Source organism: Peromyscus leucopus, chromosome X (genome assembly GCF_004664715.2).
Source record: "Peromyscus leucopus breed LL Stock chromosome X, UCI_PerLeu_2.1, whole genome shotgun sequence".
NCBI classification, from domain to species: domain Eukaryota; kingdom Metazoa; phylum Chordata; class Mammalia; order Rodentia; family Cricetidae; genus Peromyscus; species Peromyscus leucopus.
Window position 1 is genome coordinate 34,222,659 of NC_051083.1, and position 26,096 is coordinate 34,248,754.

At 42.5% G+C, this 26,096-nt stretch overlaps 1 protein-coding gene across 7 annotated transcripts in view; it reads right to left on the reverse strand.

Moving 5' to 3' along the window:
* Sh3kbp1 (SH3 domain containing kinase binding protein 1) overlaps window positions 1-26,096 on the reverse strand; it is a 344,717-nt gene that overhangs the window by 204,277 nt on the left and 114,344 nt on the right. For all 7 annotated transcript variants that reach the window (XM_028873246.2, XM_028873244.2, XM_028873247.2 and 4 more), the window contains one exon: window positions 13,670-13,793. In XM_028873246.2, coding sequence (XP_028729079.1) covers window positions 13,670-13,793 — 124 coding nt within the window. The remainder of the gene's footprint in view (window positions 1-13,669; window positions 13,794-26,096) is intronic.

The following is a 26,096-nucleotide window of genomic DNA, read 5'->3' on the forward strand; positions in this document are numbered from 1 at the left end:
AAGAGTCAACCTTGTTTTTGTCAGGAAAGGTCTCTCAACAGCCTGGAAGGAACCAACTAGACTAGACTGGTTGGCCAGAGATCCCAGAGGGATCTACCTATTTCTGCCTCCCCAACACGAGGATTACAAGTGTATGCAACCACATGTGGATTTTTTTTAAACTTGGATTCTCAGGATTAAACTCAGGTCCTCACTTTACTGACAAGCCACCTTCCTAGCCCAAGATAAAACATTTTTCCAAGTGGGGAGTGATAAAAGAAAAGATAAAATCTTGTTATGCTACATGTCAAGATGTATTATAAAGCCACACAATTAACTACGGGGATGTAAGAATGTTGAGACAAACTAAGGGCATTAAACTAAAGGTCCAGCAAAATAACAGTATATAATAAATGAAATATCAAAAATACATGGGGAAGAGCTGTACTGTTTTACAAATTATCCTCGAAAAGTGTCCATTTCAAATTAACAATCAATTTGTATAGTAATGACATATATTTAATATTCTATGCAGATAAAATTTGAAATTAAAATGAAGCTAGTACAAAAATAGCTGAGAATTTATTTAGAAGAACTATGAAGTATCAATACACAATCTATATGAATGCTTCTATACATTAATTGTATAGAAATGTAGTGTTTCTATATATTAAAATAAATGGAAAAAAGTTAAGAAGTAATCAAACCAGGAAGAAAAATGGGTCATGAAGGACAAAGGGATAATACACTATTAAGAAAAATAGATCTTTATATAAATAGCAAAGACTACTAATGAATGACAGAAACAAAAATATTCAAACACTCTCACAATTAGAAAAATTCAAGCTTAAAACATTACAAAGCATCCCCCGCTTCCAGTGGGGGTGTAGAACAGTTGCAAGCATCAGGAAATGAACCTGATAACAATGGATCAAAGTTCCCTAGAATGAATGCACAGTTTGGTCTGGTAATTCCACATCTAAGCATCTTCCCTAAAGAAATCATCAGTGCTGCAGATAAAAACTTATGAGCAAAAATAGCCAACAGAGTTAGTAACAATGGCAAGACAAATTGGAAACGTAAATGGGATTCTTGCCTTTCCAACACAGGCTCTCTCCAGGAAGCTCTGAATGGAGAATATAAGAGCTTTGCCTTTTGATTTACAGGCAATCTCATTTTTTCTTTCTCAAGAAATGAACAATAGGAGGCCACAGTCGGTTCTCTGCCCTTCTCAAATCGATTATCTAATATTTAGGTCATCTCTAGCAAAACAGTGTCATTTTGATCCCCCAGACTCACTATCTCCTAGGCAACTGATTGAATAAAAAAATATAAAGCCTCCCTGAGAAATATATTATTTTAAAAACTTAAATAAAAGAAATGGCATACCGTGTCCCTCAGCTGGGGGGATGGGGAGTAGCAGTACGGAAAATAAAAAAAGGCAGAGAGACAGCCAGGAACCACTAAGGAACTGCATTTAACACCACTTTATGTGTTGATTTTCTGTTTTAACAGCTTCATTGAGATATAATTTATGTAACGTAAAAATTCACCCTTTTCAAGTATATAATTAAATGGGTTTTATATATTCACAGGATGATACAGCCAACCCACCAATCTAATTTTGGACCATTTCCATCATCCCCAAATGAAACCTCATGTTCATTAGCAGGTGTTCTCATGCCCATCCCCAAGGTCTAGGCAAATATTAATCAACTTTCTGTCTCTAGGAATCTGTTTATTCTGGGTAGTTCACATAAATGAAATCAAATAACATGTGGTCCTGTGTATGTGGCTTCCTTCATTCAGCATCAGCTTTTGGAGGTTCATCCATGCTTTAGTATGTACCAGTACTTCATTCATAATGATGGCCTAATAATATTCCACTGTGTAGATGGACCAAAGTTTGTTCATTCATTCATTCATCAGCTGCAAAACATCTGTGTTGTTTCTACTTGGGGATTATTATGAATAATGCTGTTAGGAATAATCAAGTACAATGTATATATGGACATGTATGTTCTCAGTTTTCCTGGGCATCAATTTCTGGATTACATAGAAATTAGAAGTTTGTGGAACTGCAAAACTATTTTTTCCAAAATGGCTATACCATTTTATAGTTCTATCTATCAATTGTTCATAATATTCCCTTATAACCCTTTGCATGTCTCTTAAGACTTTAATTTCTCATATGGGGATTTAAATCTTTCTTGATCACTGTAATTAAACATTGATCAATTTTGTCAACCATTCCACAGAACCAACCTCTTTTTGTATGTTTTGCTTTGTTTGATCTTATATATTTGAGGCAGCCTTAAACTCAAACTATGTAGCCCAGGATAACCCTGAATCCCTGATTTGCCTGGCTCCACCTACTAAGTACAAAGATTACAGATGTGAGCCACCACAGCCAGCTAAGAACCAAATCCTGCTCGGTTGATTTTTATGTTTTTCCCCCTAGTCTCTATTTCATTCCTTTCCACTGGAATCTTTGCTCTTCTTTCTGCCTGTTCATTTTGGCTTCCTCTCCTCACTCTTTAAAGTACAAAGTTAGGTTGCGTATTCAGGATGCCTTCTTTTTAATACAGATATTAACAACTGTAAACTGCAGGCAATTCATTTTTATGTTATCTTCATTTTGTTTATTTCAAAGTATTTCAAAATTCAGTGAATTCTTTGACTCATTGGTTATTTAGAAATAGTCTGTTTAATTTCCATAGATTTGTGAATTTCCCCAATTTCCTTCTGTTGTTGATTTATAATTTAATTCTATTATGGTCAGACAACATGCCTGGTATGATCTGAATTTTTTTCAGGTTTATTGAGATTTCTTTTAAAGCCAAGCATCTGGTCATTCCTGGAGAATGTTCCATGTGCATCTGATGACTGGCTGCTTTGTGGAAAGAACACTCAATTACTATTTTTCATAAATCTCTAATTTTTCCTCAACATGTTGGGAGACTTACTAGCAGTTTATCATGTTTAGTAATGACTACGCTATCTATTCAGTGATTGCACCTTAGTTCATGGCCTCTCCCCATCCCAATATCTATTCATGTTCTCTCTCTCTCTCTCTCTCTCTCTCTCTCTCTCTCTCTCTCTCTCTCTCTCTCTCTGTCTGTGTGTGTGTGTGTGTGTGTGTGTGTGCATGAGTGTATGTATGTGTGCTTTCATGTGGAGTTCATGTACGTGGAGGCCAGAGGATAACCTCGAGAATATTCCTCAGGTACCAGCCACCTTGCTTTATAAACAGGCCTGGAATGCTTACCAGCATGGAACTTTTCAAGTAGATTAGGCTGGCTAGCCAAGGAGCCCCAGGACTCCACCTGTCTCTCTTTCCCCAGAACTGGTATTAGAAGTGCATGCCACCATACCAAGCTGTTTTACATGGGTTCTGGGTGTTGAAATCCTTGTGCTTGCAAGGCAAGTGCACTATTGACTGAGCTATCTCTGCAGCCTAACACCTATTCTCTCCCCTTGTTTTAAATACTCAAAATTGTCCAGGGAATTAACAAAGAGTTGTAGCTTTGGTTTAATGATGGGACAACTGGAAAACAGATGAAGTATGTAACCTGTCTCAAGTTCCACAGACACTGCAGGTGCCACAGGAATAGCGTGTGGGGCCTTCCAACAGCCACTCTGCAACAAGGCCCTGCTGCTAGACTCCTAAATGAAATGCAGGCCAGTGCCATCCCACTCCACCCCTGCCCACGCTCTTTCTTCTGCACAGGAACATACGAGGGAAGCTGCTGGCTGCTCTCTTACTGTTCTCTCATGGGAAAACTACTGGCAGCCCACCTGGCACTGCAGCTGGGAACGCTGCTGCCTGCCTGCCATGGGTTAGCAACACAGGACGTGAAATGTCTTCATTGTGCACAACTGCCTCAAGGCTTCCCAAGAACAAAATTCCAAGAGTCCAAAGACTAAACTGAGGCTGCAGAAGGCATCAAGGAGATGTGTGATGAGTAGGCTCTGATGATAGGTCAGTAGGTAGGAAGTAGAAGAAAATGCCCCTACTCCAGGACCTACTGAGGCTAGCTGTTGCTCCCACACGAGACAACAAATGCGGCCAACACTTACATTCTGCCTACCCCATCTAATCACTCCTCCTTGATCTACTCACTCTCCTTCCAGAAAAAAATGCTCGCCGGGCGTTGGTGGCGCACGCCTTTAATCCCAGCACTCGGGAGGCAGAGGCAGGCGGATCTCCGTGAGTTCGAGGCCAGCCTGGGCTACCAAGTGAACTCCAGGAAAGGCGCAAAGCTACACAGAGAAACCCTGTCTCGAAAAACCAAAAAAAAAAAAAAATGCTCTGTGGAAAGGCGGCCTCCATTCAGAGCTTAACAAAGGTCAGTTTTCCAGATCTAAGGGGTAGCCTTTAGGGTTCCCTAGGCAGATGCACTCTGTGTACTTGCCTGTCACATCAGTATGTAGGTCTTTATACCAATGACCTCCCATCACTTTAGTAATTGTATGACTTCAGAACTTCTCAAAGGCTGCTTATGTGGGCTTTCCACATAGAATCACATGTGGATTTATTCCCTAAATTCAAAATGACAGCCTCTTTCACAAATATGTAGAGATTGAACAAAGCTATTTGTTGTGTACACTCAGGGGTTTAATTGCTGTGGATATCGCTCTGTATAAATAAAACACTGATTGGCCAGTAGCCAGACAGGAAGTATAGGCAGGACTAGGAGAGAGGAAGAGGAGAGGAAGGCAGAGGAAAGAGGCACCAGCTGCCATTCAGGGAGCATCATGTAGAGGCAACAGGTAAAGCCACAGAACATGTGGCAACACATAGATTAACAAAAATGGGCTTAGTATAAGAGTAAGAGCTAGACAATGGTAGGCCTGAGCTAATGGCCGAATAGTTTAAATGATATAAGAGTCATTGTGTTTATTTTATAAGTGGGCTCCAGGACTGGCAGGGCTTGGCGGGAGCTGGAGAGAAATTCTCCAGCTACATTTAATGATATCAAGAAAACCCATGATTTTCTTTCCATTGAAGCAAAAGATGAAAGTAATGAGATACATAGCTAGTATGGGCCTGAATGATTGTACAAAGCACTCTGGACTTTCAGTTCGATGCTGACACTAGTCTTAGGTAGGCTGGAATGACCAAGCTCACAGATCACTAGGTCAGGCCTTTCTCAATCCAACTCTCAGGCCAAAGCCCAGCCTACAGACACCTTCTCAGACACAAGGACCCATGACATTACTGGGGGTCTAGGGAGAGGTTCCTTTCAGCTTGTCACTTCCAAAGCCCAAACACTGAGCTCCTAGTTTCACATTCAGAGATTGTCCCCCAAGTGACACCTATCTCCGGTTTCATGGGCACCAGCTTTAGGAGCGCCGTCAGCCACTCCCCTCTTCTCCACTCAGACTTAAAATTCACCAGGTCTTGGCTTAGAGACCCTTAACAAAGTCCTTGGCCTGAATATGGGAGTTCAGCATATCTGAAAACAGAGTCCCAGCTAGTACTCAGAAAAACAATCCCAGATAAGCAGGTTTCCTTACCACGGGCCATCTGAGAGGATGGAATACATCAATGTGTTTGTCAGTCCTTAAGAGGGTACTAGTACTACAGCTGAAATACAATCAGAGAGGCAGTTTCCTCCCCCTCTTTGTATATCTAGCTCATCTCATGCCTCTCTTGTGAAGCATTTCCTAGGGCTGAAACTCAACACAACACACACTGGAAACGCTAGCCTGGTTTCTATCTGAATATGGCATACTTGTTGTAAGGTTGCCTCCCTAGCAGATAGAAATACACAAGAGTACTACATTTTACAACACAGCTGGTGTGTGTGTGTGTGTGTGTGTGTGTGTGTGTGTGTGTGTGTGTGTGTGCAGGTACACATGCACATGTGTGCATATGTGTATGGAGGCTGGAGGTCAACATCAAGTATTATCCTTTGTCACCTCTCCACCTTGTTTGTTTGTTTGTTTGAGACCGGATCTCTGTATCCCTGGACTGACCTGGAGCTCACTATGTGAACCAAGTGACCCTCAAACTAATAAAAATTCACCTGCCTCTTCCTCAGGGGTGCTAGGATTAAAGGCAGGTGCTACCACATTCAGCTCTACCTTGCTTTCTGAAACAGCATCTCTCATGGAACCCAGAGTGCCCTGATTCAGCTAGACTGACTGGCCAGCAAGCCCCAGAAATCCTTCTTTCTCCAGCCCCGGAATTACAGGCATGTACCACCATGCCCTGCTGTTACACAGGTGCTAGGAATCCAAACTCTGATCCCCATGCTCACTGATGGAGCCACATTTCCAGTTCTAACACAGCTTAATCAGACAAACATGAGTACTCAGGTCTAGGAAAACTAAGGACTCTATATGATGGTACAATATAATGTAAGCCAGGCCTGTCCTCAGAGCACAATGGAGGGACTGGATTATGTCAGTTTCAGCACTCCATAGCACTGGGAATTGTCAGCTCCTCTGAAGAGCAAACTTCAGCTGTGCCCAGTGACATAGACCCTGACTTTTCCAGGCTAAGGATTTATTGCCAGAAATATGAAAAATCAAACAGGAAGTTATATGCATATGTTGTGCTTTCTGCAGAGGGTTGATGTGATGGTTTGAAAGAAAATGGCCCCCAAAGGGAGTGGCACTATTAAGAGGTGTGGCCTTGTTAGCGGAAGTGTGTCACTGTGGGGGTGGGCTTTGAGGTCTCTTTTCTCAAGCTTCACTCAGTGTGAGAGCCAGTCGACTTTCCATTGCCTGCAAAATGTAGGACTCTCAGCTCCAACACCACGTCTGCCTGCATGTCACCATGCTCCCCGCCATGATGATAACGCACTGAACCTCTGGAATTGTAAGCTACAAGCTCAATTAAATGTTTTCCTTATAAGAGTTACTGTGGTCATGGAGTCTCTTCACAGCAACAGAAAACCCAAACTAAGACAGTTGGGAACTCTAAATGCATTTTCCCACAGGAACTGCTATAAATAGTGATTAATTCCCAGACTAATCCACAGGTACAGCTGAAATAAGGCACATCAGCAATTTTACTAACAAAACTAAAAAAAAAAATGAGATTTAAATGCAGACATTTTAACTTATCAAAATAATTATGCTCAGTAACATCCCAAGTTGGGACGATTCGAACCAGGCAAGAAGAGGCTGCACTCACAATTTACAAGCCAACAGAAGGCCAGCAGAGACAGCTGGCCGTTTGCTTTTATCACCTGCTGGCAACTGAAAGCAACACAAGTAATAAAAAATATTGCTCCTTGGAGGAAACACAGCTTCAACAAGATATGAAGAAGTAATTAAGAGTACTTGGAGCTATGAGGAGGAGACTTTGGCTCACCTACAGGGATTTCAGCATGATTCTTCATTTTGTCCAAATTAATATCTACACCTAAACTCATGCCTATAGGTGTCTCTGGTTTTTAATAGTTATCAACAAGAGCTGGGTGTGATGGCTCACACCTGTAATGCTAGCACGTGGGAGGCTGAGGGAGCAGGATTGTCATAAGTTCGAATCCCGCTGAGCCACACAGTGAGTTCTAGGCCAGTTTGAAATACAGTATGAGACCTTATTTCAAAACAAAGAAACAAAATTTATCAAGAATCCTGATCAGTATATACATGCATGAATCTGTCATATTTGACACTCTGGAAAGAAGGCTGGCTGTAAACTCAGAGATCCCCCTTCCTCTGCCTCCCAGCTGCTGGGATTAAAGGGGTATGCACCACTACCTGGCTATATATAATTCTTAATTGAAAAAACTCTTGGTTAGTGGTGGGTACTGCAGGTAGAACAAGGATCGTGAACCAGATTCTATGAGTCCAATTAGCAAATTTTAGACAGGAAAGCAGGGGGCTGAAGGGAATGTTTACAGACTGTGAGAAGCTGTGGGTCTGAGGTGGAAAAAATGAGAACACTGAGTCTGGGAAGTCAAAGGCATCCTCAAAGGTGACCAAGAAGAGATGTTTCCTAGAAAAGCCACCAGGTGGAGCCACCACTTCAAACCCATATCAAATGTCTTCTAGGGACTGACGGGTAGAAACCCAGGATGAGTGTGATGGAATAGCTATTACTCTTTGTAGTGTTAGTGCCTTGGGGACAGGACACAGGGGTTAAAGGGGATATATAATAGAAGAAAAATTCAAAATAACAATTTTGTCATTGACTCGCACAGAAGTCGTGTAATAGCTTCTTTCTGTCCCTTTCTCCAGTTGTACCCCTAGGCTGGACTTGTAGTACTACACAACAATGAGTGAGCAAGGGCAACAGAGTCTCTATCATCAACCTAACAGAGGCTCCCACAAAGGCATCCCAGAAATACGGCCAGGGCTAGCAGTTAAAAGGTATCAGAATGAAGACCTCTGGGAAAAGACTGTAAATGCATTCACACACACACACACACACACACACACACACACACACACACACACACACATCAGATGTGCATGTTTATGAAGTGACTCTCTTTCCTACTCCCTCACTTCCAAGTTCTCATTTCCCCTGGGAAAGATCAGCTCTGGTGATAACCAATACCTTCCACACAATAGCTAGCTATACCTTCTGTCAGTCCATAGACGCCACCTCTCCAGGGAAAATCAACAGCGGATTTAAAAACTCCAAGGGCAGTCTGACCCGAAATGGCACATTTTCGGATACCTAGTCAGCCACAGGGAAATGCACATTTGAAAGGAAAAAGCCTCGTTTCTACCAGCAACGCCCTAGGTTCTACCTAGACCTTAATAACAGATTACCAGGAGCCAAATGGGTTACTCTGTCTGGTCTGGTTTGGTTTTTTTTGTTTCCCAAAGCTGAGGACAGAATCCAGCTTTAAGCATTCTACCACTGAGCTAAATCCCCAAACTTACATTTTCTTTATTAAGGATGCACTTTTTGAATCCTTTGCTTACAGATAATTTCCAACAAAGAACCCAAGACCTTCAAGATCCACGCCATCAGCCAGGCATGATGGCACATGCTTGTAATCCAAGCATTCAGGAGGTGGTGACAAAGGAATCTCTAGTGAATTTGAGTCAACCCTATCTCAAAAACTATTTTTCCATGCCATTGAGTCTCTGAGCCATGATGTGCTTTCCATGCCAGCGTATGCATATTTACACACATATGCACATGCTCTAACCCTCACCCAAAGTCTCATGAATCAGTCCAATGGACACCTTGGTATATTATCCCAGGCAGCCAAGGTAAATGATAAAAAAAAAAGTGGAAGTTTAAAAAAAAAGATTACATTTCCCTTTCGGAAAAAAAGTGACAGGAGAGTGGTCACTTGGCCAGATCTGTTTAGGGACTGGAAGGACCACTGCTCATACAAGGGAAGGAACTATACATTAGTTCAATTCACTGGAGAGCTACAGGTAGTAGTCCCAAAGGGAGAGCACTTCCATGTGGCAAATATGAGGCCCACATGAACATGAAGGGCATGCAAGCAGCACCCATCCACATGCATATGAATCCTGAAGGTTCCCATGCTGATTTCTAAAGCAACAGTGTGTCACCAGAGGCAGAGAGTTTACAGGTCCTTCCATTAAGGAAGGCTTTTGAGTCAGATCTGTCAAAAAGATTAAATGTATCAGAGCAGAACCCACAAAATAATGTTCTATAAAGTCAGATCCACATACCAGTTCAGGGAGCAGCCCTGCCCCCATCCTAACCAGAATCTCATGTGAGACAGATGAGCTCACCTCACAGCATCGGAGCTAGACCTGTTACCAATAACATCTTTAAAACTGTCAGGTCGTTCAGCATTTATCTCTGGAAGGGGTACTAAAGTGCAAATGCATAACCTTAAATAAAGATGGTAAGAAGCAGTTTATCTTTCAGAAGGCAGATGCCAAAGTAGCAGAGCGGCTTAAAAAGATGATTATAAAACACAGTTTGTATCAGGAGAGCATAACAATAACAGTAGTAATAGCAAAGAATAAGAAATGCACAAAATACAATAGACACTTACCAAACACTGAATTCATGATAAACTGGAAATAGAAACAAGGACACATAAAGCCAACCAGAAACCCACCGAGTGGCTTGACATTAAGAATGACAAAAGTAAGTAAGAGATACCCCACCTGTTCTTCAGAAAGATGTAAGAAATGGCCAGGGCTTTCTCAGTGTCTCCCGTGTGGCACCCAGCCTGGAGTGCTTACAGGCGGGACGGCCTGCTGCTTTGCTAGTCTTTGTGGCAGCCCAGGCACAGGGTCGGGTGCATAGTGGGCATGCAAATAAACACACGCTAGAGAATGCTCACTGGTGTTCACCAAAAAGTTAAAAAAAAAAAAAAGGAACACTGTCCAAAATCACAGGCAGCAAGGAGGAGGATTCTGAGGCACAGTTTTCCCCCGTGGCCTGTTAATGATGGAGGCCAGAACCCTGGCATAAAACTGGGTCTTCACCCAGGCCAGTGAATATGAACTAGAGTCTACATATATAATCTGTCACGTGGACAGAGCTCATCAGGAATTCCTTCGACAGATGAAAGCAAATGGCTTTTTATTTTGTTTTGAATTGAAGTAGAAAAGAGCATTCAGATGGACAAAACCAAGTGCTCATCTTTAAAAACATATTCGCTAGTAACTGTTAAAACTTCATTTCATTCAATTTTGCTTCTCAACCCATGTTTTTGAACATTTTTAAGAAACATTCCCTTTACCCATTCATGTTCCAATTTAGCAGGGCCCATCATTCTTCTGTATGGGTTTAATGGAAGAGAAATTACAAAATAAGAAGTCGCTTTCAACTAGTTTTGTCAGGGCCCAAAGTTCTGTCACTGTGACCAAGAGGTAGGTACACCTGCCTGACATTGCAGGGCCCCAGATGGTCAGCTCATTCAGGCTCTCAAGCCAGCTGGGATGACTGGCTTTCTCTCTGAACTTCAGCTGAATCTTTCTTCTTCTTCTCAAACAATAGACACGAAGAGTCATTCCTGTCCCTCCATAAATCAGCCTTAGAAACTGTGAATGTCACAACTGGACTGTCACAAAGCGAGGCATGTCACAAAATGTAGTAACAGCTAGATATAACTGGGTAAACTCCTTCAGCTAAGGCTGTCTTGAGCTCAGGCCCCAGTGACGTGGCTCAAGTTCAGAGTCAGAGCCAGAAGAGAATGGACTCTTTCTTCATTAAACCAATTCCAGGCCTGAATCAAATGACAAGGCTCACACAGAAAGAAAAGAGCCCTTCCATCTTCAACTAGGTTGAGGGGAAATTGTGTTTCTGAAAAATTTTCACAGGGTTCCAAGGTGGGATTATAGGGTTGATTCATATACCTGAAGAAAAATCCCACATTAGCAAATCCAAAGAGATTTTCAAACCCTAAGAACAAGTTCCTCCCTTAATCATAGCTATAAAGATAGGGACAGAGCACAGCATCCTAAAGGTTTTAAGGACAAGCTTGATGGAAACAAAAGGGGAAGGGTGGACTTCAGGAACTCGAGAAACTTAAACAAGTGTTTAGGGGGAACTAGAAAGACCTCCCACAGATTTTAGCTTCTGATTTTTGCTTTGAGGAGGAGGGGTATGTTTTTTTTTTTTAATTGATTTTGGGTGGGAAAGAAATGTAGCTTTTGAGATCAGTACAATGAACTATTTATCTGGCCTGACAAGGCCAATCAGTCTCCACCACACACACTGATTCTTATAAGGAGGGACAAAATACTGTTAGTCTTAATGGGGTGGGAGAGGACCAAAGAGCACCCATACTGGTGCACAATGCTTCCCTTCAGCTGGGAACTGATGTTTGGCCCAGGTGACCCAGTAGGTCAGTGGGAAGCCTGGAGCAGAATGGAGACAGCTGTTACAGGCTTCCCAGTAACAGGAAGCCTTTGCTTGTTCAAGTCTCACAGTTCCTGGCATTTAGCATAGAAAGCTGCCAACTATAAAAGCCTGGTCTTAATCTGGCTGTAGCCTAAGGTAGAAGGCTTGAAACAGTCAAGTAAAACCACCCTTTGGAATTCATTTTTCTGGTGAACAACAAATTCCATTTGGGGAACTTAAAGGCCAGAGTTTCAGTTCTAAAGAATCAATTATCTAAAAAGTTTTATTCTTTCGTTGACTTAAAGTTCTCAGATAATTTCATTGAACCCGTGCACATAATTACCTTCATTCTTTGCCTTAATTAATTCCTTCTCTTCTGAAATTAATTAAGTCTCTTATTGACTTTATAAAATAGTGGGGCTGACCAGAAAGACCTTGCTACTGGTCACTGTGTAAGGAATGGCTGGACGTGAGCAGAGCCATTTGAAGGGGACAGCTTCCAGAAGCCAGGAAGAAGACTCACTGGATTCCAACTCTTAAATCCAAAGTCAAAGTCTCCTCTGGACTTGGGGAATCTATACGCAAGAATGGAGAGCTGAGCATGTCAGCTCAGGCCAGACATGGCGTCACGTCAGCACTTGGGAGAGTGAGACAAGAGGTTTAAATGTTCAAAACTAGCCTGGGCTAAATTTAAGGCCGGTCTGAACTATGTGGGGACTCTGGCCCAAAACACCATTTTTTTTTCCTTAAAGAATTCAGGAAGCACTTCACAAAGATTATAGTTTTACAGTAACATAAGCTCAATTCTTAAAACGGGAGGGGCATCCCCTTTTGGGGACAATGAGATTTAATAGAAGAAGGGAAAGGAAGAAAATCCTATAGCTGCTAACCAACTTGGGCCACGGGCCAATATTTCATGTGAATAACTCAAAATAGGAAATGGACCCCAGAGCAGCTGGAAGGGGCAGGAGAAGAGGCAGGAAGGAAGAGAGACACAAAGCCAATGTTACCAGAAGTAGGATCAATGGGCAGTTTATTGGACAAATTCTCATGCTGTGTAAATTTTATGAAAGATTAGCTGTTCTTCCCTGTGGTTATGTAAACTTGCCTCTTTTTTTCCCCCTTGTTAATGGAACCCTTTCCTAATACATTTCTTCCTGCTGGTTTTGAACAGCTCTCAATTCCCTTTGAAGGACGCAATGAGCCCAGAAAAAGAGCAGCTGAAGTCTGACCTTGTCTGGGCATGCTCAGCTCACTGTGGGCCCTGGTTGACCCTAGGTCAGGAAGTGCTAAAAGTACCAAGTGTGCCCACAGTTCAGAACTGATTAGGGTCCTCTCTGGAATCTTAGGTTCTCTCTCACATCATTGAAAAAACAGTTCTGACCAGGGCGGATGGTAAACGAAGCAGTTTTCATAAGCTCGTACTGAAAGTGACTTGAAGTCTCAAAAGAAGGAAAACAGGCCTGGGATTGTTAAAGGTTTCTAGGCTAGATGATGCATTAGCTATGTCTTTGAACAGTCTTCCTTACAAACACAGGGAGGCAGGGTCTGTGTTGGGGAGCTGGGCAGTTAGCAAGACAGCCACTAACAGAGTCTATGATTCAAAGGGGAGTCTGAGTAGCCATCTCAGATCAGCCTGTACCTTACTGTTCTCTCAACTCACCTTTCATCCACACAAATAGGTAGGAAGGTTGAAGCTAAACCCCTTGATAAATCATTTACAAGTTTGCTCAACTTTCCTCTGAAAAATTTTATTAGTTCTTTTTCCTACAGAGTTACTAGGGGTATGGGGGGTGTGGTGTGTGTACAAAATTTATACTGAAAACCAGAAAGACAAACTCCTCAACTTTTTAGCAATGCTCAATTTGACAGCATACATACATGGGTTTCCAGATTCGCCCATGTGCAGGGAGAAAGGTCCCCCCTTTGCCATACCTCGCTTATTGGTTCTTAAAATGGTTTCAGAAGACAGCAAAGCGTTTCCACTGGCTACATCATGCACGGGCTTCTCTGGAGCTTTGTTGGAGAGAGGGTCTTTCTTCATATCTTTCTTTATTTCCTGTTAGGACATAGAAAGGGAAGAGAATATTTATAGTTTGAAGTTCTGGGGTGCCTCTTCATCCCTCTGGAAATGAACAATAATAATGCCACATAGGCACAACACAATATTTGACAAATACCATTGTCTGAATTTGTGTAGTTTCTTTCTTATATTTGTTAAAGAAACACCTAGTCCTATAAAATAGAATAATGCCCAGTATAGTAAGGTTACCTTGTATGACTGGGGCCATTCCATGTGAACGTCAAGAGCCTGACTGAAATATAAGTACCACCATGTAACTCTAAATTATGGCTTCCTTTACTTTTTTCAACTATGACAAGCCCCAGCCAAGCACATGCCCCACTTCAAAAGCTTTGATTTCTATTCTTCTCAACAAAGGTTTAGAAAAACTACATCTGCAAATCACCACTACGCTCGTAATTATACTAAACTCAAAAGATGATTGAAATGCATTTGTAGTTCTCAAGTTCCTCTAGCTTTTGAATTCTTGACCAAAAAAAAAGGGGGATAAGAGCTAAATGACAGAAAAAAATAACGACTATCATTTTAGGTCAGCAAACTCCAGCCCATCATGCTAGTTTGTAAATAAAATTTCACTAGAACACAAATGCATTCATGTGTATCTTATGACTGGTTTGATGCCCCGATTCCGGAGTTGAGGAGATGTTACAGAGACAAAGCCTGAAACCCCCAACCTTTCATAGTAAGTGTCTGCTGGCCTTCAGCTAGGTGGACTTCTATCAAAATTCATTTACGATTTGGCTCTTGGGAGCAGCAAGATGGCTCAGTAGATGAAGGAACTTGCTAAATGACCTGAATTCAACTCCTGGGACCCACATGACGAAAGAAGAGAACCAATTCTAGAAAGTTGTCTTCAGACCTCCATAAAACCAATCAATCAATCGATAGATGGATGCAATTGTAAAGATCTGGATCTTGAGTCTGAGGCAATGGCTCAGTGAGTACGAGTCCTTTCCGTGCAAACATGAACACCTGAGCTAGCCTCCCCAGCACCCAGGTAAAAAGCCTGCTGCTATTGCATATGCACCAATAACTCCAGTAACGTGGGGGGGGGCAGAGAGGACAACTGCCAGGACTGGCTGGCCACCAGCCTAGCACCAGGTTCCATGAGAGACCCTAGAGCAGTGGTTCTCAACCTTCCTAATGCTGTGACCCTTTAATACAGTTCTTTGTGTTGTGCTGACCCCCAAGCATAAAACTATTTTACTGTTACTTTATAATTATAATTTTGCTACTGTTATGAATTGTAATATAAATACTGATATGCAGGATATCTGATATGTGACCTCTCAAAGGAGTCGCAACCCATGGGTTGAAAACCACCATACTATATCAAAAGACTAAGACAGAATGATAGAGCAGGATACAAGCATCCTCCTCTGGTGTCCACATTTCACATGTGTGTGCATACACAGAGAAGCGGGGGGAGGAGAGGAGAGCTCAAGCTGAATCTTTTAAACCCAATGCATGATTTTGTCACAAGCTGAATGTTCCTAACATAAAACATGAACGGCTCCAAACGCCAAACTTTCGGAGCAATGACCTGATGCCACAAATGGCAATTCCCATACCTGACCCCATGTGGTAGATCACAGATAAGACAGAGGTACACTGAGAATGTGTATAAAATTACTTTCAGCTTATGTGTACATATGAAACAAATCTTGTGTTTAGATTTGGAATGTAACTGTAGGACATCTCATTAGGTAAATACAAAGACTTCCCTCCAATCCTAAAACTGAAATGGTTCTAGTCCCAAGCACTTTGAATAAGGAATACTCAACATACACTTTATATTGCTTTAATAAATTGGATAATTCTTTGCAAAATCATTAATAGCCTAAAATGATACTAAGTAACACAAATACAGGCCATACACAGGAATTCTTCCAAACCCAGCAAAATCATTTCTACTCTTGTCTGAGCCCACGATCACACTAACTTAGGTACAAAACCAAGGCTTGGGAAGCCAGACCTGAAGCCTGAATGGCAGGAAGGACTCACAGATAAGGCTTGTGTGCTTTAAAAAACAGCAGGGTAAGAAATGGAGGTTGGGTCCCCTCTGCAAAATGAGTCAGAAGGCTGAGATGGAAAGAAAACAGCAAATGCTTGTCAAACACATTGCCTCCACCCCTGAGCCAATCGCTAGCTTTCTTCACAACAACCTCACCCTCTGTTGCTCCTTAACCAGGGCCCCACCGGAAACCAGCAACCGGGCTGGGGCCTTGCTGGGCTGAGAGTTTCAGCTGACATCCCTGAGCCCCACACTAGCAGCAGGAGCTCTGCAGATCACAGCAAGTTGCTGTTGTGTGCCTGTGTGCATGCATGTGTGTTTGTGTGTGTACAGGGACACCCACCTCAGCCGCCCCAGCACCTGTTACAACAGCAGTTGCTGGGGCTTCCTGCAGCCTCACAGGCAGATGGCATCAGGGGACAATCTGCAAACACTGTCTGCCTGAGCCCCATGATGGCTGCCAGCCGGCTATGGCTCTTGAAGACAAGAGGAGAAGCCACCAAATGCACTTGTTTCTCTAACAGTTGCCAACAACAGCCATCACCTTTGCCAGGGAGTAATCCCAAGACATTCAGTGGACCATGGCGTCGCCATGACCATTCACCATCAAGGGCACATATCTGGGGTGAGGTGAAAAGGAGAAGAACAAGGTTGTGGTGCTAACATGCTCAGCAGAAGTCTCAGAAGCTATGGTCCTGGTGCTCTGGGCAGCATAACTTGAGCAGGCTGGCTGGAAAGGAGCAACCTACCAGAAGCAAGTAGAACAGAAAGATAGCACCAGAAGCTTGCCTTAGACACGCCACATTCCTTTGTCTCCCCCCACTTCCATGACTGTTCATATTCGACTACAGTTTTTAAGTTGTTTCTTAGGTAGAAGAAATTCACTTCTTTCTGAGGAAAAAAAAAAAACTGGGTACATGACAAGGCAGTGAACCCTGCCAGCTCCTCACCTGAACAATGCCTTGGCTCTGTGCAGCCTTTGGAAGGCCAATGCCTTCCTCCAACCACCCCTTCTCATGAGGAGGAGGAGGAGGAGGTCTATCCTATTTGGCACCCCATTATCTGTCCACTTCCCTGGGCTGGAAAAGTCAGCATTTGTCCCCTCTCTACCCAGGCCCTCAGTCTGCCTTGACCACTTCCTCTCTCTGTTTCTCTCTATTCTTCCTCTATTGTCTTGAAAAGAAAGATAAAAACAAAAGCCTTAAAGTACAAATGGCCAATACACTTATGACAAAAAGCTCACCCATTAGTCATTAGGGAAATGGAAATCAAATTCACAATGAGATACCCCTTCAAATGACCAAGATATCTTGAAATTAAAGAAGTAGGAAGTGAGGGAGGGAGAGAGGGGGAGAGGGAGGAGGATGGGGGACGGAGAGGAAGGGAGGGAGAGAGAGAAAAAACAGGAACTGATAAGGATTTTGGAGTACATGATGCCCTTCTGTATGGCTGAAGAAAATGCAAAATAGTGGAGGACTGTGCAGTAGTTCCTCAAAGTTAAATAAAGAGCACCACAGGACCCAGCAACTCTACTCTTAGGAATCGACTCAAAAGAACTGAAAGCAGAGATGCAGACAGACAGGCGCATGCCAATGTTCCCACATTATTTATAATACCTAAAATAAGGAAGAAACGCAAGGGTCATGAACAGATAAATGGATAAACAGATTGTTCTACATCTCTACAGTGGAATATTACTCAGCCTTAAAAAATGAAGTTCTGATACACAATGCAACACAGATGAGTTCAGAAAACACGCTGAGTTAAATATGAGAGACACAAACGGACAAACACATGATTTCACTTTTATGAGGTCTTTAAAATGGGCAAATTCAGGAACTATGTAGAGGCTACCTAGGAGTAGGGAAAAGGAAATGGGGAGTTACTATTTAATATTCACAGAGCTCCTGCCTGTGGCTTTGAGAAGAGTGTTAACTGCTGTATGGCACTGTGAATGTTCTCAGCACCACCAGATGTATACTGAAAGTTGAAATGACAGATTTGATATGACTGTACACAATGTGCCAAAGCCCACCCTACGAGCTTTACCGAGTTAGCAGTGTCTCAGCTGTACATGAGTCCCAGGCACAGAATAATACAGCCAGAGAACTCATTAAATGAGCAGAATGCGAATCGCAGCTGACTAGCTGCAGGGCTCATCTCTCGGCTACGTTTCTCTGAGCTCTGCCTCAATTACAATGTCTACCTACCTCCAGTGTCTCCCAGTTTAGTCTCCACAGCCCCACCAGGGATGTTTCTAAAGTAAATGTCTGATGTGTCATCCTCCTTCTGAAATCTCTGGTTGCTTCCAAAAGACCACGGGCCTAACTTTTTCATTCAAAAACTTTTCAAATCACAGCAAGCTGTCAGTCTCCATGACTACTTCTAGCTAGAAATACCTGGGATGCATGCTGTCCCCATGGCATTATTTGCCATGCAGATGCATTGAATTCTACATCATAGGTTCCTATCAGGATGCTCTAAAATCAGATGATGAAGGTCCAAGTAACACAACGTGACTTGTAAAGTACTTTCACATGTATGTTTCTCCTTGCTCCTCCTGAGACAGTCAGAATGCAAGAGCAAACTAAGGCACAAAGGTATAAAGCAGAGCCACCACGGACACCTCTGACCTCCCCCAAAGAACCAGTGCCATGACTTAGGGAGTGCACTTGAAGCATTCTGCCTGAGGCTCCAGAGGTGACCAAAGCTTCACTGGACCTCTACCCATAAACCAAAGATTATCTAGGCTCAAATCTACAGAGTCCTTTACCATGCACATGAAATAACTCCTTTCTGCAAACAAGGGTACACTTGGCACTAAAGCAACTCCTTCCTGCCAGATGGAGCAGCCACACCTGGAGCTCTCCGAGGTTCTGAGCCAAGGTTGCAGGACTCTGGATTTCCTCCAGGCTGTGTATTCATAGTCCCACATTCTCAGTCTCAGCTCTGTGACAATTAAGCCCACTTGTTAAAATGCTAGGTATTACTATCTCAGAGGTAGTGGCTACATCCTGGTGCAGAACTATGAGCTACAAAGGCTTGTAAGGATTCATATAGACATGCCATCACGTATTAATTAGCCATGACAGTACCATTCAAATACAGTACAAGAGATCAGGACTATTGGCAAACCTCTTTAGATGGCAAAAGAAACCCAGATTCTCTTCACCTCAAATCTGGTGCCTTAACAATGGGAATAGGACATGTACAGTAAAACTAAGGCTATCAATAAGATAGCAATACTGCTAGGTTGAACCTACAAGGTCTATCCAAGAGAAGGAAATGGAGAACTCCCCCATATTATCTCTGCTCCCCAGAGGCACTGGACTGTGCAGAGTGGAAATGGCTGACCCACATTCAGAGGATAAACAGCCCCAACCATGTTAATGTAGTGAGAATTTTTTCCATGACATATTTAGGAGCCTGCAGAAAGCAACCTTGTTGAGCCAACACATAATCTGTATGCAACTGGGTGCTAAACTAGATGAATAGTCTTCTTTCCAATAAGTGGAACTGCCTGGATGTGGCCAGCTACCTGGTTGGTTCTCCTCTCCCATCCATTACATAGTACTCAGGTGCTCAAGGTTACTAGCTTGACTCTTTAAATTGCTTGTTCAGTCTTCAACCAAAATACCACATGGTCAAACCAACCAAATGCACAATTGAGGGGACTCTCCCCCTTCTCATCCTTTTCATTCTCTCATTATGTCCTCTACCATCCATGGCAGAGGGTAAGGCACAGGCTTCATGATGAGCAAAGAGAATGAATGCTCTGAGCCAAAAAGTTAGAAGTAGTTCTGACATCACTGATTAGTGGCATGACCTTGGGAGCAATGTTTCAAATCTCTAAGCAGCCATTTTGTCATCAGTAAAAGATGTCTAATGCTAAATGTGACATCACAGTGGTATCTTCAGGAAAATTAATGGATTGGGGACTATCATGCAAAATATTATTTGCTATCAGTATTAATCAGTTAAGTGCTATTTTTAAAAACACACCAGGACTAGGAAGATGGCTCTGTGGGTAAGATCACTTACTGTGCAAGCGTGTGGACCTGAGTTCCAATTTCCAGCACTCACGGGAAAAGGCAGTGTGGCCACATGAGCCTGGAAGCCCAGGCTTGGGGGTGGGCTGGGCTGGAAACTGGACGATTGCCGGGGTTTGCTGGTCACCAGCCTAGCTCCAGATTCAGTGGAAGACCTTGTCTCAATGGAACAAGACAGGGTAATCCAGTAAGACACCAAACATCTTCCTCTGTACCCCACCCACATGCACAAATGTGTGCACTCACACATATGTACACATATGCCGCATACACACAAAGAGAACTACACATAATACCACAAATAAACCACACAGTAATAATGCTGAGTGAGAAACCAGACACAAAAGAGTCACATACTATGCAATTTCATTAAAGTTCATCAACAGGCAAAACCAATCACTGGTGAGAGATCTTAAAACAATGGTCATCTTTGGGGAGGTTCCCACAGGGTAGAGGATGAAGAGAGGAGACAGGTACGAGCAGCCTATTGGGAGGGTGAAAAAGTTCTATAATTTGGTCTGGGTGATAGTTACACAGGCATATAAATACTAAACAATTCATCAAACTGCACTTCTAAAGCCTCTTCCCTGTAGGTTATTTCAATTAAAAAGAACAACACAAACACTCACACCAGAAGAAGATCATCTTTAATTCCAAATGTGCTAATATTTTGTCTTAGAAGACTAGAAACACGACAAGTAAGTACTTGGCTATTTTAATGCTCGTCCCAGACAGTGCAAAGCTTTCTGAGATGCACATTAAGGTAACGGATGGTCACACGAAGCCAGATGCAGAATATTGAGTGGGTGAGCCAAGACATGTCTCATCTTATTTACACAGTCGGTTGAATGGATCCTCACTCCCACCCCAGCTGTTGTTCTTCTAGCTTGCAACATTTCCTTCTCTCTGGTCCCCAGTAATACAGGCAAACAGAGCAAGCTGATGCCATGGACACCAGGGGGCGCTCAGGAGCTCAGCAGCCCATTGACCTGTTCAGAATATGTTCTGGGACTTCTCTACGCAGGGTTGGGCAGGGTCCCCAGGGCTCAGGGTTAACAGAGAATGAAGGAAACAAGCATCATTGGTCACCTTCCCTTCAATTCTGTGTACTTCTTTCTAAAGGAAAAGCTTCCTTTTGAGTCAGACATAGTAGTGGTATCACAGCTGTGTGCACCACCCCCAACACACACTGCTCCAGTTCATGGAAAATCACTTTTCAAAAGTACCCTCTGGTTAGAGATAGGAGGAGGCAATCACTAAAAACAAACCATTCCACCAAATGCACTGACCGACCGACCGACCGAGAAGAGTGCAAATGGCCAGAGAATCCTAGAAATAGCACCCTGCTCCCTAACACATGGTTCTTTCTCCTCCACACCAAAGTCTGAGGAGCAGCCACCCTGTCACTATGTTCCTTGCATGCAGACTGCTTTCCCAGCATCTGGCATCCTCATAAAATTCTGGTTGTCCCAGAAAACCTGGGGAGACACAGCAAGAACTCAGAGGGAAATCAACAGGACAGGGAAAGCTTCAGCTGGATGGGAAAAAGTCTGCTTATTTTAAAAGTGTGTGTGTGTGTGTGTGTGTGTGTGTGTGTGTGTGTGTGTGTGTGTGTGTAGAAAACACTTAGTTTGTCAACCCACAAAATACACAGGTTTCATTAGAGAAATATATATGTGCATACTTGCGTACCGTCGACACACACATCTAAGTAAATATAAGAAGATATGAGTTTTTGATATGACGGGATACTGGGCACATTGTTATTTGTTAGAAACATTTCAACATTTACCCTAAAAATTACATAATGAAACCATGTTGATGTCGCATACCACAACGGCTTTCTCATACTTGCAAAATATGCTGCCACTCAGAAAAGGACTTTGACATATAATTATCAATGTACCAATTTCATTTTCAGCTTAATGCTAACAAGCAAAGAAGTTTCAATTTAGCAAGACACCTCCTGCCATGTTACTATGTCAATCTTCAACTGGGTATTTGTGATATCATATCCTTCCAGTATTATCTCCCAAGAATTAACCTGGGCAGGAAAATGACAAGCGCACAAGAAGCCCTTGACCTGTAGGGTGAGAATGGATGCTATGAAAAGCACAGTGCTAGATACTGGACAAAGATGTGTCATGAAGAGATAACATTGTTCTAAGATGTACAACACAACTTCCTCCGTGACAGCTGACATCCTTATGCTTGTCCATACCCCGACAAACATACAGGAGCATTACCACTGTATCAAACAATGTCAATGCCAACCCGGTGTTTGGATATGCTGGAGAAGGCTCTAACACACACTTGTCAAATTAATAGCCAATTAGCTATAGTGTTATGGGTATAACAACCGTCCACAGATGGTGGTGATGGCTAAGTTCATCTCCCAAACCTGAGACAACATGAGATCTATTTCATCTCCACTGAGACATAACTCGAATTCACTGGAGCATCCTCAGTGTTTCCCTGCACAAGATTCAGATTTTACTTAGAGTGATAACAAGGTAACACGAATAAGAAACTGCACATACTGAAGCAAATAATAATTTTAAATTTTTAAAGCAAATAATAATTCTTTCTTCCTGCAACTGTGACCATGAATTAATTCATTCTTAAAAACATATCTTAAAAGCACTAAAGGAGAACGTGAAGGGAAGACTTTTATAATCTCAGGCAGGAAAAGGTAATTGGACACTCTGCCACAGAATCCAATCCCATAAAACAAAGGGCAGAAAACTATAAATACAACACAGCAAAAGCAAAAACAAAGTTCATCAACTAAGGCATAAAGAGAACTCCTTCTACAAAGTAGCAGCAAAAAATCAATAATCCAACAAAATTGCAAAGGACAGCTCACAGAGGGGGAACAAATAACTCAACCATATAAAAAGATGCTTAACAGTACTCATAAGAGAAATGTAGATGAAACTTGAATGCAATCAACAATGTCTGAATAGTGCTCAGTGCCCAGGAGAACTCACTATTGTTCTTGTTATTTTCTCACACGTACAATTACAGCATCTACCTACCGTATTACAATAATGTGTACACATGTCCTCACACTAGAGTCTGCCGTTCTCAGGATACTAGCTCTGTTTGCATAGCATGTATCTCAGTGATTAGCACACAGCTGGTATTCACTCAAAGAACTGGGGACTTGGGAAAGTGTGAGTACAAAACTCTCTAGAAGTTGACAGTCTAGACAAGGACAGACACAATTTTAATAACAATGAGATATTTTTATCAGATAGGCACCGACCAAAAAATTGACAATAGCACATTGGCAAGAGGACAAAAGAGGAACATTTCTCATACTTCTCAGTGAGAATATAAATTGGTATATAAATCACCAGAACCTCTGCGAATTAACATGGCAATTACCTATCAAAAATCCAAATACCAGCCGGGCGGTGGTGGCGCACGCCTTTAATCCCAGCACTCGGGAGGCAGAGTCAGGCGGATCTCTGTGAGTTCAAGGCCAGCCTGGGCTACCATGTGAGTTCCAGGAAAGGCGCAAAGCTACACAGAGAAACCCCGTCTCAAAAAAACAAAACAAAACAAAACAAAAAATCTAAATACCAATGTCTTTTGACACAGTATTTCCATTTGGAAGGGTTTTAACTACAAATATACTTTCATATGTACAAAATGGCATTTGTACAAGATTAACTGATATATTGTTTCAATTAGCAAAAGATTAAAGGAGCTGAACTATGTGGCAGTAGACAGCTTATGACCATGAAGTCCCATGATGCAATTTTCTCCAAGAGTGAAGCCTGCTTGTATTTATCAATAGGAAAAATCACTCAGACATAGTGCTAGGTCAAGAAGCATAAGAATGCACACTGGCATTTAGATGAATTTGGATGCACGCCTCAATGTGTAATAGAGACTCCACATAAAATAAACCCATAACCAAGGCTTCTTCCAGGGAGAAAAACAACGTAGCCACAAGACAGAGAAAGCATATAATTTGTCCCTTTTCACTGGCACCATGTGTTAGCTATTCAGGTGTCTGTCTGTCTGTCTGTCTGTGTCAGTGTGTAGGCCGGAGGTCAACAATGGGTATCTATTGCTGTCTCCCTTGTTTTATGAGACAGGTTCTGTCACTGAGCTCATGGTGTATTGGCTAGGCTGGCTGGCCAACGAGCTCCCCAGATCTGCGTCTTCCCTCCCTCCAGTCCAAGAACTAGAGATGGGAGCCCCACCCCTAGCTGTTTTATGTGGGGGCTGGGGCTGGGGACTCAGCCGTATGCTTGCACAGCAGGCACTTTCCTGACGAAACCATCATCTCTCCACCCCTAGCTATTCATGTTATCAACTGGAAAATTAGATCACTGAAGTAGGGTTACTAGTTCTCACTCAGACAACAGAACGTTACTGTTTTTTTTTTTTCTTTTTTTCTGGAGACAAAATTAAACTGTCCCCTCATAAGTTGGGCTAAGCACTGTGACTCGAGATCTGTTGCTTCCTTTTGGATTGGTTGGTTTTGAATTTTTTTTTCCAGTGGCGTGGATCAAAGCGGGAGTCTCATGCATGTGAGACAGACAATCTCCCTGGGAGCTCAAGCCCTGAACCTTCCACTGGGAGTGTTCCAGCGTGACCTACCCACTGACAGCAGTAATGCCAATGCATACAAAGAGTTAGAGAAAGTTTCCCAGGCCACGCATTTCATCAAAAAGAAGAGCTCGGAACACTGAGCTGTGGGGAAAAGGACAACAGCTCAGATAATCAATGGTTTTCTCAGCAGTCTAACAATAAATTTCAGGCTTGTTTGCTTTGAAACGGGGCACGATACTCACATCATTCTGGCCTTCAAGTTGCAAGCCTCCTACTTCAGATGTCTGAATGCTGAGGACTACAGGGGTGTAGTACCAGACTCGACACAAGACTCCTGAATTGTAAGTATGACTTAACGACAGGCAAGAAAAAAGAACATGAATATAAAGAAACAATATTAAACCTTAACTGAAGTTTAATCATGGAAAGAACAGAGTTCACTTGGGTACCCAGAGTAGAACCAGGAGCTAAACAGTTTGGACTGGTTAGTTGTGCTCCAAAAGAGTAATTATATGACTTCAAATTGAATTAAGGTATGGACACTTTCCTCATCAATGTAAGAAATCTGGAAGAAATTTAAAATGTTTCTTAAAATATTACACCTACTCTCTGAAGCAATGATCTCAAATGTAGGAACCAATGGATTACATTTGAGAACAAAACACTTGCGTTTGGAGGAAAAGAAGGAAGAGGAAGTACCAACGTAGGTCCAATGGCTACCTCTACAATCTTTTTAATAGTTGTCCTGATGACAGGCTCCATTCCCTCGGCCCTTTGGTGGACCCTCTCTCCCAGGAGCTGTCTGTAGCATAAGTACAGGACCTTATTTCAGTCCCTTAGGTACTGACATAGTACTCAATCATCTTTTATCCCCTATTGTTGGTTTGGGAGCTGGTCCATTTTCTGAGGTAAGCTTTCACTACATAGTCCTGACTGGCCCAGAACTCACAGAGATCTGCTTGCTTCTGCCTCAAAAGTGCTGGAAGGAAAGATGTGCCATTGCCATACGTGGTCTAATGGGAAAAAATTAAGCATTGAGGTCTTCAAAACACAAAAAGAAACTGAACATAGGCTTTGTTTTTCCTGTCTTCTAAGTATATGGAATATGCTTACAGTTGTTAAGAGCAAACTATGAGAGGTTAGGAAGATATTTCAATTGACAAAATGCTAGCCACGCAGTCATGAAAGCCCGAGTTTGGCTCCCCTTCTTCAACATGCTAAAAAGCCACTCATAGCAGTGTGTGTGTCTGTAACCCCACCCAAAGCTAAGGGCTGCAGGCTCTCTATAATGCTGGTACTGTTAGGCAGAGATGGGTGGATACCAAGGACTTGCTGCCCAGGCATTCTAGCCCAAGTGCTGAGATCCAAGTTCAGTGAGACACCTTGTCTCAAAATATAAAATAAAGAGAATAACAAAGAAACTCTCTCTCTCTCTCTCTCTCTCTCTCTCTCTCTCTCTCTGTGTGTGTGTGTGTGTGTGTGTGTGTGAGAGAGAGAGAGAGAGAGAGAGAGAGAGAGAGAGAGAGAGAGAATAATATACTATGAGCAAGGTCCTGTTCTAAGGGCTTACATGGAACAACACATTTAAAGCTCACAATGTCACTAAGAAGGGTCATTACTGTTTTTGATAGATGCAGAAAGTAAGTT